At 34.6% G+C, this 17,793-nt stretch overlaps 1 protein-coding gene across 5 annotated transcripts in view; it reads right to left on the bottom strand.

Annotated features, from left to right (window-relative positions):
• The window catches only part of FSTL5 (follistatin like 5), a 798,802-nt gene that overhangs the window by 114,834 nt on the left and 666,175 nt on the right, over positions 1-17,793 (bottom strand). For all 5 annotated transcript variants that reach the window (XM_036233987.1, XM_036233990.1, XM_036233989.1 and 2 more), the window contains one exon: positions 8,365-8,485. In XM_036233987.1, the coding sequence (XP_036089880.1) occupies positions 8,365-8,485 (121 nt within the window). The remainder of the gene's footprint in view (positions 1-8,364; positions 8,486-17,793) is intronic.

Raw genomic sequence — 17,793 nt, 5'->3', positions numbered from 1 at the left:
CATCCCTTCTTACATTTGGGATCTGTCTACAAACGAGGATGCATTCTTTTCATCGCTCTTGGCAAATTCGTGGCATTGGCGCTGTTTCTATGTGCCGAGGTCTACAGCGATGCTCAGGACGTGGTGGGCAAATTAAATTACAGCAATTAAATAATTGCCTTATATTTCAGCCACGTTCTCTAGGCAGCTTTTCTGTAAGGCAGATGATATTTTGTGACTTTAGATGACTCACTCTTGCATCTTTCTCTCAATTGGTTCAGAAGGCAAGATCACAAGAGAGTGGTGTTATTTACTGATGGATCCCCTCCATGCCCAGTGCTTTAGGAAACCTTGAGAAATTTGCAAAAAGTGTGCTTGCACATTAATACTGGAAGAATCACAGCTTTTCAAGTGGCACCAGTGGGTCGCTTAGTCCTCATGGCATGTGTCTGAGAGCTGATTTTTTTTTTTTTAATAGAAGAAAAGTTGGCTTCTATATGCTGCAGTCTCAACATATGGCTTTAGGCTTTAAGCTTTAATATATATGGGCTAATGAAATTTTATCTCATTGGCTGTTTTTTTCCTTAAGTGAATACTTCTGTTTATGTAGGCAGAGCTGTATCTAACAAATAAGGGCCTTAGGAAGCAGGTCATCCTGTGTATAAACTGACATAGTTCAACTTCGAATCACACACGTACAATTTGGTCTGGTATTTCAATCAAGGCTAAAACAGGGATAGGTCCTTTGTTCAGTACTAGTAAGTGGCTTTTGCTGTTTTTCAATCAGGTCTGTGGGCGGCACTTTTTTTTTTTTTTTCCTAATGCACAGGCAGCTAATTTCCATTAATGTTACAAAGCACTAAGTATAGATTATTGCTTTAAAGTATTAGGAGCAGCCCTAGGTAGGCAGTACTGAACTGATTACCCAAATTCCATTAACTATCATTTGTTCCGAGGAGGCACCTTGCAGAACTAACTCTCTATAAAGAGAGGCTCCTGGTCAACATCCCACTGTTAGGAGGAAACAAGTACAGGTATCCCTCCCTTTTGAAAGTTCACATTACACCACTTGGCTTTTACGAAGGATCTGTATCAGTCACTACCTGTTTTCCCTAACTGAAAATAAAAAAAATCTGCAGAGAATATTTGCTTTTATAAAAAAAAAAATGGAACCATGAAAGTAGCATCCATCAGTACGCGCTGCTGGAGACTGTCACAGGGTCTGCGCACAGCCTAGGACAGCCAGAGTGGCCCCTCCACACTCCTTCCCTGGGGGCTGCACGCCACATCGCAGCCTCAGGCCCCATAGATAGCTTTGAACTGTGTCTGTGAGCCTCTGGGCTTTATCTGCATTTATTTTGTGCACCCATTAGCAGGCTCTGTCCCAAGGTCATTGCTTCTACATTATACACCATTTTAGTTCATGAAAAGTTTAAGAGGAACACTCTACTTTTGGATAGTGGAGGAAACCAGGACTCTGGTTTCTCTATTTATATAAACTCTGACCACAGCTTTAGATCGCAAAGATTTACAACATGTCTTCACCCAAAGAAAAATGACATTTCATTTATTAACAAATACAATGCAAAAAGTCTCTTATTTCAGAGAAATAAATCTCAAAGTCTAGATAGAGAAAAGAAACTTAAAGCCTAAGACAGCAATTAAATGTCCCAAAGCTCTAATGTCTCTAAGAATTAGGTTTGCTTAGGATGTCAAGGAAAAACTGGAGTGGTTTAAAATATATTCTTTAATTTTTCTATCAGGATATGAGTACTGGATAATAAGAATAAAATAAAGGATGAAAGACTGATTAAACTGCAGAAAGAGATTCACTTAGGGGAACATTTTAGAGGACAGAGCAGCCAGAAGCCCAACACACACACACACACACACACACACACACACACACACACACATTCACGGAAAGGTGGCTCTTAAAAAATGTATTATTAAAAAATAAGGAAATATTTTAGTTGTCTATTTAATAAAACCATAGATAGTTGATATGACAGCAGAGGAGAGTGGAAAAATCTCAGAGAGCAGACTGGAGTGATTTTTCAAAGGGATTCTGAACCAGGAACTCATGAGAAACATTTATTCATCTGTCCATGTGCAAGGCTCTGTTCTAGGCACCTAAGAACAGAGAGAGAGAGGGGGAGAGAGGGAGAGAGGTAGAGAGAGGGAGGAAGAGAGAAAACGAGACGGGATCTTCTCTGATGAGAGAGATCGAAAGTAAACCGTAAACATATTAAATAAGTAATTTACCTTAGTTAATTAAACTAAGAAGTTATTTATATACCACTAAAGAAGAAAAAGAGGCTGCCAGTTTAGTAGACACGTTGCTTTTTATAAGCATACATTGTAGAACGTATCCCTATTTCAAAGATAAAATATGAGGGGGAAAAAACTGTACATAGTAAATGGAACTTGATAGAAAGTAATAGTGTTATGGATAAATAAAGTTGAGAGACATCAAGCATAGAACAGTGAGAACTAGTTAAAATTTTAAATTATGTAGTCTGGATAGGCTTCATCGAGAAAGGGACATTTAATGAAAAGAGTTGAAAGAAGTTGAAACTGAGCTTTGTGAAAGTCTGGAAAGTTATTCAGGCAGAAGGAATAACCAACTGCAAATATTTAAGGACAAAAAAAAGCAGTGAGCGTTGAGTGCAGCCGGAGTGGAGTCTGGAAGAAGGAGAATCACAGAATAGGAAGTTACCGCAAAATCAGAATATTTACGGTCTGGAAGGACACTCAAAAGACTGGCTTTTAATCCGAGTGACATTGGGAGCCACTACAGGATTTTAAGAAGAGGAAGGATGTGACCTGAAGTTAGGAAAACACAAAATAAGAATAATTTTTAAGTTGGGGAAACACAAAAATAAAATAATGCATGCGGGATTTATAACGTATGTAGGAGTAAAATGTTTGCTAATATTATCAACAAAATATGGGGAGAGATCTAAGTATGCGATTTTAGGGTTTTTATTTGATATGTGAGAGGTGAAATATTTGAAGATAGATGATAATAAGTTAAAACTGTACATTGTAAGTACAGCTTATAGCTACACCTAAAAAAAAAAATAAAAAAAAAAGTATAGCTAACAAGCCAATAGTAGAGATAAAATGGAATTTTAAAAGTTATGCAGCCCAACAGAAGACAGAATACAAAGAAAATCATGAATAAGGAACTTGAAAATAAATAGCATGATGGTACACTTAAATCCAGTGAAAATTACCCCAACATACACATGTCGAAGTTATCCCAAAGCCATAAACTTTTCAAGGACCTCTTTCACTGAAAGGGAACAAAATAAAAAATTAAGGAACAATTTGATTCTTTAGACTTTACTTATAGTTAAAACTTTTAGACTTCTTTAAACTTTATGTTGCAAGAGCAGAATTTAATTTTGGATATTAATTACTTCGGACTAATTTATTGAAACTTTAATCTTTAAAGTTTTATCTCTCTCTGGGAATTTAATAATTAGATTATATATTAAATTTTGAGCATCTCTCTGCCCTTCCTATTGCATAATTGGAGTATCTCGATGTCATGATTTAATCTAATTGCAGAAGCTCAGAAGTGCTCTATTGAACAGTGTAACCGGACATAATTTAGCATGAGAAATCACAGAGAGAGATAATTTTTAGGCTTTGGAGTTAATGAATTAATGTACTGTTCTGTCATATTTCAAAGCCTTCTGGAAGCAAACATGCGGTGTCCACAGGCACTTCTGAGGGAGAGTACAAAAGGACAGCCATAGTTATTAAGGCGGGGACTTTTCCAAGCAGGAGCGTCTGCAGGAAAAGCTCTGAGAAAAGAACTTCAAGTCAGTTAGTTGATTGAGAAGAAATCCCAGGAAGCACAAATTAGAGAGTAGAAAAAATAAGATAGAAGAAAAAAAAATAGCAAAAAAAAAAAAAAATGGGTAAGGTGCGTTCATGAGATTCATGAGCTTGTTATTACTATAAGCGAAAAGAGCTCGGTTTCAAAGTGGACCCTCTGAAGAATCATGTAGCATGCAGCTCAGAACCTTCCTAAGGATTGAATGGGAAACTGTGCTTCTTACCAATTGACTTTTGTCTCTCATTCGTTAAGGGCTGTCTTTGGGGGCGTTAAATCCCTGACACATCTGGGCTACCTCGAGAGCATCTGATTGAGCTTCCTGCATCAAATAAACTTCTTAAGAAGGGTGGCAGAGAGACTGGTTCCTGCAGGAACAAGCTGTCAGAGGACCTTGTCCACAGCTGATGTCGTCAGTGTGGGGTTTGGAGGAAGACGTCCAGATTGTCAGCTGCAAGTCCTCATGAGGGGGAAGACTGATTTGATACATGCCTGATCTCACCTCCACTAAAGGATAGTCACTCACTCGGATCACGATAAACTTGGTTTTAAGTTAAAATTAAGAGAAGAAAGCTGGAGAATGAGGAAGGAATGCATACTCCCACTTCTCAGGTTGCTAGAGAAATCGATTGCCAGAGCAGTTCTCAAACATAATTGTCCAAAACATCAAGAGGGTTTGTTAAAACACAGATTGTTCTACCTCAGGCTCAGAGCCTCTGATTCGGTGGGCATGGCGCGCCCTGTCCCAAGAATTTGCATTTAAAACAAGTCTGCAAGGTTGGTTGCCCAAGAACCACAGTTAGAGAAATCACTGAGCCAGAATAACCCTCAAGGCTTCTCTCTCTTTCCTCCTTCAATAATTCACAATAGAAGGAGGAGAGAGGAGAGAGTAGGCCTCTCATTTCCTGCTTTCTGGATCTTTCCAGCCAAACGTTTTTATTCCCGTTTGCATTTTGGCCCTATAGAAAGTATAGCAGTGTTAACAGGGAAGGCTGCCCTGGGAATGGACAAGGAAGTTGAACTCTATGAATGCCAACGAAGCAGCACATTATTGCCTTAGACTTAAGCCACTTTCTAGCTTTGAATGAAAAAAATGGGGATGTTCTATACAGACATCCTCTAAAACCAGCAACTTTGTCTTAAACAATACGAACACGAGAGAGAAACAGCAGCATCCTAATGGTCTACTGTGAATATGGACAAGCTTTCTGCCCAGAGGCTAGTGTAAACACGGAATAACTTTTAAAATTTCAAACATTCTGTATCATAAGCTGAAGATCTAAAGACGATTTACTTTATGTAAAAAGGAAAAGAAAAGCATGAAATGTATTCCACTGGCAGAATTAAGCTTCTTTGATTTATACATCATGTTTCTTCTCAGAAGGACAGAGAAGCGCTCGTATTTCAATAATCTAATTTCGCATTGTTTGAAAAGAAACAGGGATATTGATAGACTTTTATTTGGCATGCACCCTGGGATATTTAAATAGACTTTGCACTTCAAAAACACTCTTTCACAAATTCCATTAACTGGTGGTATTTTCAGAGCTTTTTATGGTAATCAATGATATATTTTATTTTTATTACTAATTGACAAATTGTTCAGATAAATATGTTAAATTCCCTATGAAAATCTAATTTTCTAAAGGTCTTTTTAACCTTTTCTGAAAAGTGGATGGAGAATGAAAAATGAGTTAAACTAGTTTTAGAGATTTATTGGGTTCATAAATGTGCTGCTTGGCTATCTAATTTACATTTTTCTTGCACTTTCTTTGCGTTTTTTCACTGTCAAAGCACATTCCTAACTATTCTTTTGTGATTGAACTATAACAATTTTCGGAGTGATCTCAAGTTTACTATACTTATTTATGCACAAAACATATGTTTAAAGTTTTTATGCCAAATATAAAACACCATAAAACCAAAGGAAAAGGAAACACTAAAAAAAGGGAGAAATGGCTTGTGTAGCAAATCATTTGCGGGGCTGCTGTTTTATAGCTAATCCTACCACTTCGAAACATTTTATTGTAAAGTGTCATGTTAAAGAGAAAACAATAGGCCCAAAATGACATCACTCATGCTAAAAGCCATGAAAGCAAAGCCAGTTTTAATACCTGATCAAATTTCAGTTTCGACCTCTTCGAGAAATGTTATTTTAATTCATCAGTCTTAAATTTTTTGGTTAAACACCAGTAAGGTCATCTGTCGGGTAGACCCTCATCATCACCCACAGGAATCTGCCCGATTAAAACACTCTGTGTTCTCTTCCTCCAAATAAAAGACATCCTGACCCCCAAATAATCCTTTCTTTTATTAATAGTTCCCTTGCCCCATCTTTCTTTCTATAAAAATCTTCCATTTTGTGCAACCCGTCGGATCTCCCTCTAGTTGCTAGATGGGAGGCTGCCTGATTCATGAATCGCTTAATGAAGCCTACGAGATCTCCAAATATACTCGTTTCGTCATTCAACAGTTATTATTCTATTAGTTTTGCAAAATGTTTTGACATACCAGACACTTTCCATACAGGTATTTTTGCTCCCAGAAAAGGGTAAGCATGAGAGCTCACCCTAGGTACTCACTGCTAAGACAGCGGTCCCCCACATAGCCACAGTTTTGCTTTACACAGTTTGTTGCCTGCAGTCAACCGATGTCCAAAAATATGAAAAGGAAAATTCCAAAAATAAACAACTCGTAAGTGTTAAATTGCACATGGTCCCGAGTAGTGTGATGAAATCTTTCGCAGTCCCAAGACACTGCCCAGGACATAAATCATTTTTTTGTCCAGTGGCTCCATGCTGAATGTGCTCTCATCCCTTTGGATTAGTAGCCACCTCAGTTCTCAGATCGACTGTCCTGGTATCACAGTGCTTGTGTCACGTAACCCTTAGTTTACTTAATAATGCCCCCACAGTGCCGGAGTAGTGATGCTGGCACCTGCTGATTGGGTCCAAGAACCCAACTGACAAGCCTTCACCCATGTCTAGTTGCCAAGTGAGTTTGGGCCAGAAATAAGGCCCGGAGTACTGACAATGAGTTGAGTGTCAAACCATAAACTCCCCAATCTTTTTTAACCTTTATTCCAATATTTTCTTAATTGATTTCCAGGATGCAAATTTCCCATTACAGGGTGCTCATTCTAGGTCATCTTTTTTCTTCTTGTTAATCTCAGCTCCAAGGTTCTGACTTCATATCCATCTATATTTATTCATAGGTGACCTCATCAAGCTCAGATTTATGGCTTTATAGATATAGTCTTTGAACTTTGATATTATTAAATATATAACTGGCCTGTCATTTCCCTCTGATCTCTAGACTTATACAGTAAGTTACATATTTGACTTCTATCTGGATAATTGTATTGACATTAACTAGTCAAAAAAAAAATTTCATCTCACTCAATCTTCAATTGTGCTTCTTCTCCATTACAGTTAATATCATGACCATATGTTTAAAGGCTTCCTTCAAATTTCTTGGGTTATTTATTTATTTACTTTCCTTTCTCTCATACTCACATGCTGGTCCTCGGATATCATAGAGTTACTTTTAAAATACATTTCACATTTGACCATTTCTTTACCTCTTCACCATTCAACTGTATCTTAAGCCACCATCATCTCTTTCCAGGCTGTTTTTTGTTTGGTTGGGTTTTTTTGTTTTTTGTTTTTTGTTTTTTTGTTTTTTTTAACAGATCTTAGTGCTTCCAGTCATTCTAAAACAAATCAGAATGTGCCACTTCATACACTAAACACTTTGACAGCTTCCCATTATGCTCACAATGGGCATCCAAGTATTTAGGTCCACAGGGCTCCAAGTGATGTGACCTCAAGTCACCTGTCCAAATTCATATCTGCCACTCTCCTCATATTTATACCAACAACACTAGCCACCTTGCTATTTCTACAGAAAGCCAAGTAAGTTTCTGCCTCCTTTTTATAAATCATAGAGAAAATGAACATATACCAGTATGAAAGCAAATCAGTGTATGTTAATGATACATGCAATTTTATGTAATCAATTCAACTAAATAACAAAAATTTGAAGTAAATCATAAATAAAACAGAGCTCTGATTGTAAGAATGAGGTCAGCCTACTTAGCCAATGTCCAAAGCCATTTAATTAATCATTATGAGTATAAAATTAGTTGTACATAAATAACAGTGTCCTCTATCATTAATAAGATCAGATAAATAGATGATCTAAAATTTTAAATACTTAATTTTTTTCAGTGTCTAAAATTTATATTGTTGCCTTTTTATTGATATCCTTATGCTAAAAAAGTAATTCAAATTTCCTACGCTTTAATTTTCTAATTACAAGTTATTTTGCAACATTTTCTGAGAATTTGAAATATAATGGTACAAATTTACAATTTTTATTCACCCAAATACTTTTTTTAAATTGAAAAACATTTCCTATTAAGTTCCAAAAACTGAAAAAAAAAAAAAAAATTGAAGCCTTGCCTTCCTAGTCAACTGTGATATTCTTCAAATATCTATTGAAGCACAAAATAATTATAGCAACACCATATTTCTTACCGTTCACTTGGAAGATGTGAGTCTGATAAACCTCTTCATAGCCATTTGCATAGCAGGTGTAATTGCCCATGTGAGTTGTGGTAACCTTAGTAATATACAAGGACCCATCATCTCCAAAGTCCTAGAGAAAAACAGTAAAATTTAAAAAGTGAGCTGTTTGAGTTTAATATATTTTTGACAATTCACTTTTTTAAAAAGTGCATGCAGGAGCAAACTAAATAGAATAAAATATTGTTTTAAATTATCAAAATGATCAGTATTAGTCTTATAAAGTCAAAAGATGTTATTATTATTTTCCCATAATATACTTTGTTTAAAAAGCATAAGCTCATAAACATAACTTTTTAGTATTTATTTGAAATATATGAGTTTATATGTAAAGTAACTCAACTTCCACATTTTTTTCTAATCCAGTTTACATCTTTAATTAATAAAGCTATATTTTTTCTTATTTATAGCTAAAACAAATAGATCTTAATTGTATTCTTTACACTTGTAATTGTCCATTAATTTTTATATCCTTAAATTTAAATACATATTTACCCAGAAAAAAAATTATTAAAGCAGTGTGATCTCAGAGATAAAATTTATAGCCATATGGACAGAATAGGGTTTTTTAAAAACCTAGAAATAATCAATACATTACAAAAAATAACCATAACATTTCAAAGCTATGGGGACAAATGTATAACCATCATGGAAAAAAAAGAAAAGAAAACTCACACTTTGTCAAAATCAAATTCATGAAACACCTTTGGAACAGCAAAGACTAGAAAAATCTCTTTTAGAAAGGCAATGAATATACTAGCAAAAATTATCAAAGTCAACTTTTTCAGAACTCTGGAAATAAGCAAAAGCTTGCACCAGTTCACAGAGCACCAGTTGTGGTAACCATTTCACAATATATGTAAATCAAATCATCATGTAAGTATGTCAATCACTTCTTAATAAAACTGGGTAGGGGGAGGAGAGTAGCTAAATCTCTACAAAACAGTGGGATCTGTGGCATCTCTCTCTGTACAGCTATGTGGAAGCTTTGACCCACCAGCTTCGTAACTTGGCTAGCTGGTAAACCATCATCCTAGCAGACACTTGAGGGAGAACAGGTATGGAGCTCCTGGCCTCATACCCAGATGATTGTCGCTATTTAACCGATCTTGCAGCTTCCTGAAAACTTCCATTTTTGAGACTTCTTTTTGATTTGAGCAAGACTTAGATCTCAGGCTGTGTAAATGGTCCTACTCCTAAGGCTTTCTTTTTGGGAGGTGGGGAGAAAGAAACAGCAATTTTTAACATTATGTTTCTTTTGATAGGGATAATAGTTGTGCATAACAATAGGGACAAAACAAAACAAAGCAAAACAAAACAAAACAAACTTAGGAGGAAAAATAGAATGAGATGCCCACAGCAGGATTTGAAAAGACCTGTGTATTCCTAGAAATCTATAAGGCCATACAATTGTGCAGGATGATGTGCCTGACCAGAAAGATGTATTTTTCTTTATTTTTAGGATTAGGGAGAGAATCCCTAATCTCTCATCTCTGGCTGACCTTGAGGCCCTGCGTTGGCAGCAGCGAGTGAAGGCTAAAGCAGACTTATAAATGCTTGTAGGAATATTCAATGCATGACAATAAACAGAAATAGAACACCTCAGCAAAGTCTGGAAGACTTATTGATTCAAGGTATTAATTAAATCTCTGTCCAATCATTAGCTCACCATAAAAGATAAGTGAACAAAGATGTGAGTGACCCCACACAGCAAACTAAAGAAAAATAAATAAAATGCACTTCATCAAAATTAGAAAATTTTTCTCCCCAAAGGACACTATCAAGAAAGTGAAAGCACACCCCACAGAATGCGAGAAAATATTTGCAAACCATTTGCTTCATATGGTTCTTGTATCCAGAGTATATGAAGTATCACACAATTGAGTAACAAGAACACAATAATCCCATTAAAACAATGGGTAAAGGAGTTGGAAAGCTATCTCTCAAAAAAGATTTACAATAGGCAATAAGTACATAAAAGGATAAGCACCTTCCTTAGTCATTAGGGAAATGAAAATAAAAACCACTTACAATATACCATTTTATATCTTCTAGACGAGCTAAAATAAAAAAGACGGGCAATACAACTAACTATAAGGGAGGATGTGGCAAAACTGAACTTTTAAATGTTACTGGTGGGAATAGTAAATGATATACCTGTTTTGAATAACAGTTTGGCAGTTTCTCAAAAAGTTAAACAATGGGTCATCACAAGTCTAACAATTTAATTCTTAGGTATATATCCAAAGAATAGAAAACATATTTCTATATAGCAACGAATGTTCACAGTCGCATTCCTTAAAATAACCAAAAAAAGAAAACAGCTCAATATCCATTAACTGATAAATGGATAAACACAAAGTAGTATATTTATATGCAATAAAATTATATAACGATAGAATTATAATGTGGGCAATTAAAAGGCATAAAGTACTGATGCATACTATGCCCCAAATGAATCTTGAAAACATGCTAAAAGAAAAAAAGCCACAAATTGTATAAGTTTATTTATATGAAATGTCCAGAATAGCGAAATCCCATAGAGATAGGAATTAGATTAGCGGTCACCAAGAATGGAGAAGATGGGTTGATGGACAATGACTATTAATAGGTATGGAGTACTTTTTTGAATGATGAAAATGGTCTGAACTTTGATAGCCCTGATGGCTGCACAATTTTGTGAATATACCGAAACCACTGAATTGTACGTTTTAAAGAAGTTAATTTTATGGTATGAAGATTATATTTCAATAAAACCATTATTAAAATAAATTATGTATGAAATATTTAAATATAAGGAGTTAAATATGCTGAAATAAGACTGTATATCGTTTTGGCTAATGCAATCTTTATTGAGTATAAAAAATTAAGAAGATGAAGAAAAAATGATCAATGTTTATATAAAAAAAAAAACTTCTGCATTACAAAACACTGTAAGCTTTAAAAGGAAGATGGTAAATTACCCATGCAAAATATTTTAAAAATCAATGCATTTGAATCCTTATTTATATAGTGGCTATATTTCAGATTCTGCTGTAAGTAATTCATAAATATTGACATATTTAAGGTGTATATCTGACCTATGAGAAGAGAATCTGCTAAATCCTCCTACATTATAGCAGGAGATAATAAAATAATCTCCTTAGTCACAATTGGCCTCTAATTAATAGAGCTGAGATTTGAAGCCAGGTAGGCTGAATCCAGAGTCTATGTTTTAAACCCCTGCATGACAGCTGCCTTCCTTCTCAATCAGGGATGGAACTAGAGATAAAGATGGGAAAAGAGAACGAAGAAGAATATCAAGACAAAATACCCAAGACAAAGGAGGTCAGATACACCCATAAGTCTGAAGAAAAGAGGCTAGAGACAGAGCGAGACTACATGTGGAAAGGAAGAAGGAAAGCTGGATCGGTCTCTTAAGATCAAAAAACAATAGCATTTTACAACATAACCCCTTTCTCAGCAGCAGAGAATAAAGATGAACATGAGGCTGATTTTACACCCACTCTTCTTGAGTTGTAATTACCAAATTTTAAATATCTTTGATTACGAGTATTATTAAAAGGGCTGTTTTCACATTTTTGGTAACTATTAAGATTTACCCTCTAAGAATTTTGTCTCTCCCAACTTTAACATTCTGAGTTTACTGTTTTTCATGTTGATTCCCAAATTTTTAAATTATCCATTTATCAAGGGATAGGTATTTTTGGTTTGGAGAATTTTTTTTTTCCTTATATCAGCTTTATGTTTAGAAAGCCATTTTTTTCATTCTGATTTAGTATAAATGTTTTGCAGCATTATCCTTTAATATTAATATACACATCTTTTATGAAGTAAACATATATCTTTTCTTCTTTTCGTAAACTGTAATTAATTGTATCTTCATCATTTGGTCAAGAAAACTTTTCCTCCCATCTGCGATTTTTTATCCTTGTATCTTTAAAATATGATAGTACCCAGTGACTTACCAAAATTCACATAACAAACAGCATTCCAAAAATATGCCTTATATGTTTTTAACTAACATATTCATACCATGTGCATTCCTGTTAAAAATAGCTTCCCTCTAACTGATACTCACTATAGATTGATTGCAATCAAGAAAATTACTATGGGGCTATTAAATCCGGGCCTGAAAATAATGAAAATGTTCTATCGGTGAGTAGAGAATGAGACAGAGAGAAGGAGAGAAAGAAAGAGGGAGGGAGGGAGGGGTGGAGAGACAATAAGAATAAAGTATGGAAGGGGAGGAGGAGAAGGAGGAGAAAGGAGAGTTTAAGAGGAGGTGTTAAAGAAGAGAAAGTTAGGGAGGAAGGAGAAACATATTGTGTGTTCTGGCCATCATATTTAGCTGAAGAAGAATATTTCCTTAATAACTATCAAATAGAATACAAATTCTCAACATCATACAGTATACAATTAATCAATTAATCACATTTCTACACCTCCCAGGGGGAACTTTCATGGAGTTCCAGGGAAAATCTCATTGCATGTATAACAGGAGAGGATTTGGAGCTTGAACTGCGACAAGGAAGTTGCCGTGTGATACAAAGTGTGTGATAAAACTTCCTGCATTACCACACGCTACCATTGAAAACACTGCTTCTAGAGCTGAACGCTCAAGCTGAGAATGGACATTTTAAACAGAAACACCAGAGTCTACTTTGAATGAGGCATGAATCTTTTCCCTACACTTAAAATAAACTCTAATAAATATTTATTGAAGACTTAAATATGCCAGGCACTGTGCCAAATCATTTAAATAAATCATCAAAATTTCATCCTTTAAACAACCTTTTTTTAAATGCACCACTATTAGTCCCATTTTATATGTAAGAAATTAAAATATGCTAATAAGTTTGAAATTACCAACTGCTATGGCCTGAATGTGTCTCCTCCCCAGTTCATCCCTTGAAATTCCAATGCTCAGTGTGAGAGTATTAGGAGTGTGGCCCTTGGAGGTGATTAGGTCATGAGTGTGAAACCCTCATAAATGGGATAAGCGCTCTTTTAAAAGAGACTCTACTTTCTGCCATTTGAAGATACAGGGAGAGGGCACCACTATGAACCAGGAAGACGGCTCTCACCAGAATGTTTAATGGGCTGGCATCTTGACCTTGAACTTCTCAGCCTCTGAGTTGTGAGAAATACATTTTTGCTGTTTATGCTACCAAGTCTGTAGTATTTTGTTATAGCAGCCCAGCATTATAAGACACAAAACAAAGTGAGGTTTTAAGATTAGTATCCAAAGGATCAGATTGCAGAATTGAAGTACTCTTCTTATTATGTAATTCTTAACACAGCTTCCTCTTTCTAGATCCTCCATTATTGTAACCAAACTTCAAACTTATCCTCTTTTTTTCTAATACAGATACATCAGTCCTACTCTTTACCTCCGTTCTGATTTAGTATTTCTAATCTTTTAATCTTTCATTTTCTCAGCATTTTTCTAAATCAAAAGCTCAATGTTGATACTCAGCCATGGTTGAGAATTATGATCTTAGAACAGACATTCAGGGATAAAATTTTGCACTTATTCAGAACACCCATTATACCTTTATAATCTTGCCACCAAAAAACGGTCCATAAATATTTCTTCTGTAATTAAACCTTTATGAGCCTTTATACCATTAAAAAGTCGCCTCAAGGCACTGATGTCTGGAAAGTTGATAGAAAAACTTAAAATAATTTATTTTGTTGAGTTGATTGTTTATGTTCTTTTCGAGGCAATACAAAAGAGAACTGTGGGGAAAAAATCTATAGCACGTGTCTAAAATTTTGAAAATGTTATGGCTACTATTGACTATAATTAATTGTAAAAGAGTAATAATCAAAATATTTAACAACCTATAAATGATGAGCGCTGATCAATCAAAATATAAAAGGCAGTAAACATCAGACATGATTATGCTAGAATACAACAGATGAATTCAGGCCTATGTTAAACACAGCATTTGTCCCAATCTGAAAGATAAATCTTGCCCATTAGAAATAGTGACTTTTAAATTTAAGTTTACTTTACTATTTTATATATGTTTTTCTTTATAGTTCCAAATTGTATAGTACCAGTCTTACAACACTTTAAATGGGGTTTTCTGTGTAATATACATTGTTTTGATATGCACTGCCATTAAAGTAATTTCCTTTCCAGTTTTGATTATGCTACTGTGCTTTTACTTTGGAATATTGTGAAAGCTATTTTCCTAGCTTTTATGTGTATAAAATATATTTTCATAAAATATCAATGAAAGTAATTTAAGCAAACATTTACATATTGAAATTGACTAAAGTACTTTCTCATGATTTACGTGATTTTCTAAAGACTATGGAAATTTCTCACTAGTCTATTTACCTAGATATTCAATCAATCATGAACAATAATAGCACAGTGAAATATAAAATTAATTAAGTTCGATTTGGTAAATAAATTATTTTAAAAAAATTTTTTCCTAAAGTAAACCATTTCATATATTTTAAACAGCACAATAAAAAAGTAAACTAATGTGGACTGAAATTGTTATTTCAAATTTATAAGCAAGCCAGAACTCGAGCGAATGCATTCTTTGGTAGGAAAACCAGAACAAAAATTATAAAATTACATGTAACAATAACATTTGATGGTATATGTAAGTCATTATTAGATTAATCATGTTATTTCACTTAGGAACATAATATTGCAAAAAGTTTTCAACAATATAATAAGGAGTAAGAAAAATAAATAAAAATCTATTGTTTTTATAGAACCATTATTCAAAGTGTTTTGCATACACACTGAGTCAGATTTGCCATGAAGATGGTAAAATTTTAGTGCCAGCCTCTCATTCATATGAGCCCTTTCCAAGGATCTGAAATTAGCTGTGTAATGTGTATATACAGTCATGTTTGTGTAAAATTTACAAATATATTTATAATTTTCTGTGATTTCTTATTGTAAAAAATATTCAATTTCCAAATCTAATTGTTATTTATAATTCGTGATCTATTTTTTAAATAAATCATCTTCAAAATATAGGTGCTTTAACTCCACAATTTACATCACCTTAAGTATATTAATTCTTTATATTTTGACAATTCCATGTTTTACAAACAAACAGAAGTCAGAAAAGTTAATTAACTTATCTATCAATGTGATTCAGTTAATGATCCACCATTCAAAACTAGGGCGTCTGCCTCTAGAGTCCAGGTCCTGAAAGTTTATACTCTATAGACACTGACATCGATATGGATCAACATGGGTGAATCTCCAAACGATGTGTATATATGTGTTTATATAAAATATATATAACATGACTCAATTTATATAAAGTTCTAAGCAGGTATATATACATTATATACATTTATGATAAAAACTAAAAGAATAACAAAGAATGGGTTAACATGTAACTTCCGGTAGGATTATGTCCAGGATATAATGAAGAGGACCCTATAAAGGTCTTCAAATTTGTTGTCAATGTTATATTTTTTTTAAAATGGTTATTGAATCTATAGTTACCAGTGTATCATTTCACTTTAAATGGTAAATATCTTACAATTTAAATCTTACACATACCTCTAGGTATGTGTAACATTGAAATATAAAATACTAATTAAAAATTTATACTAGACCTTAAATCATGTATCTAAAAGTACGGAGCTTCCCCTAAGTATATATAGAAAGTCCCAAGTCTCTCTCCTGTTACTCTAGACTAAAATTGCACTTCTTGAAAATTTAATGGAAAAAATACCATTTAGATATTTGACTATATTTAGCATATTTTGAAAGAGAATTAATCCTTATCTTGGTTTCATCAAAAATATTAATAACATAATACGCAAAGGTGCCTGGATTCCTTGTAACTTTTATATAATCAGTGAATTAATAATGTGTTCTGCAGAGTTCTGGCTCCACCTTAAGATAGATAGATGGAAAGAGTGTCACACCTATCCAAAAAACAAGAAGAAACTGAGCAACCTGCAAAACACTACCGTTCTTGAACTCATCAGAGTGCTGACTTCTAGGGGCAGCTGATTAGAGTAAAATCTGAGGAAAGTTGGAGTGAGCCTCCAGGAAGAGACAAGACAATAGTAGAGGTAATCACTATCTAGTATAGGCAATCAGTCATCTATACTAGAGCGCTGGAAGAAAACAAGGCTGCCATAAAAACGGGACCCCCCCCCCAAAAAAAAAATCAGCTACATTTTTAATGAACTGTTGAAAGCTGAACATGCACAGTTATGTGAGTATAGAGCCCTGAGTGGACAAACACTTGCAGCCTCTCCTCCACGGACCTCATTATTTGCTCATGAGGCAGGCTGGGAGAAAGAGGAATCAGAGGAAGCATCTCTCGTAGTGTGGTTCCGCTGCTGGGTACCAGCTGCTGCTGAGGAATGAAATCATTCTTACCTGGATCCTTCTCCCAATGGAATAAAGTCTCAAGCTGCTTAAGAAAGGCAGGAGATCTCACTTTGAGTGGGTAAAAATCCACTGAGTTTGAGAAAAAGAGAGAGGCAAGAAATCCTCCTAGTTTCAGAGAATTACAGATCTGTTTGCACTGCGGGCAGGCAGGATCACAGAGAAAACTCTTTTCAAAGACTCAGACGCATGGACTGCTTAAGGCTGAGGCTGAATGAGAAAAATGTAGAATGCTTCCTTGCTCTGAACCACCTAGGCAGCCCCAGACTGCCACTAGTGGACAGACAAGAGCATTGGGAGACAACCTCTGTGAGGTACAGGCTCCCAGGGAAAGGCTAAAACTGAGGGTGGCCCAAACATAATCAAGAATAGAGAAATAGCAATTTGAGGGGTTGTTTTGTAAACTACGTAAATGTCTAACCAATGTACTGTATACTTGAAACTAATTAAAATAAAATAAAACAATAAAATAATAAAATAAAATAATAAAATAAAATAAAATAATAAAATAAAATAAAAAGAATTTGCTCAACTAATCAATCCAGCCCCTGCCCTAACTACAAAGGGCCACTAGAGGGATTTGAAGTTGGTGGGTCACTGAAAGAAATCATAGCAACCAACAAAAGTGAAACAGCTCAACTTCTCAATAAAGGCCAGGCAGGAAAAGAGACATACCTGTTTTCAGGTATAAATACTATTTACATTTCTACTATCCCATGCAGAATATGCAGATTTCAACTAAAAGTTATGAGACACACAAAATGGAAAGAAATAATTCTGCCGTTGGGAGACAAAACAATCAATAGAACTAATCTCAAATATAATTCTGTTATTGGAGAAATCATATAGGTGATTTAAAATAACTATGATTACTATGTCTTAGGCTGTAGTGGAAAACTTGATGACATTCATGAATAGATGGGTAATTTTAGCAAAGAAATGGAAACAATAGGAAAATGTCAAAGGATAATCTAGAAATAAATTCAAAC

The sequence above is a fragment of the Rousettus aegyptiacus genome, unplaced genomic scaffold (assembly GCF_014176215.1).
Source record: "Rousettus aegyptiacus isolate mRouAeg1 unplaced genomic scaffold, mRouAeg1.p scaffold_m13_p_16, whole genome shotgun sequence".
Lineage (NCBI taxonomy): Eukaryota > Metazoa > Chordata > Mammalia > Chiroptera > Pteropodidae > Rousettus > Rousettus aegyptiacus.
The sequence above is the reverse complement of the archived record's forward strand: the minus strand, read 5'-3'. Positions and strand labels throughout refer to the sequence as shown.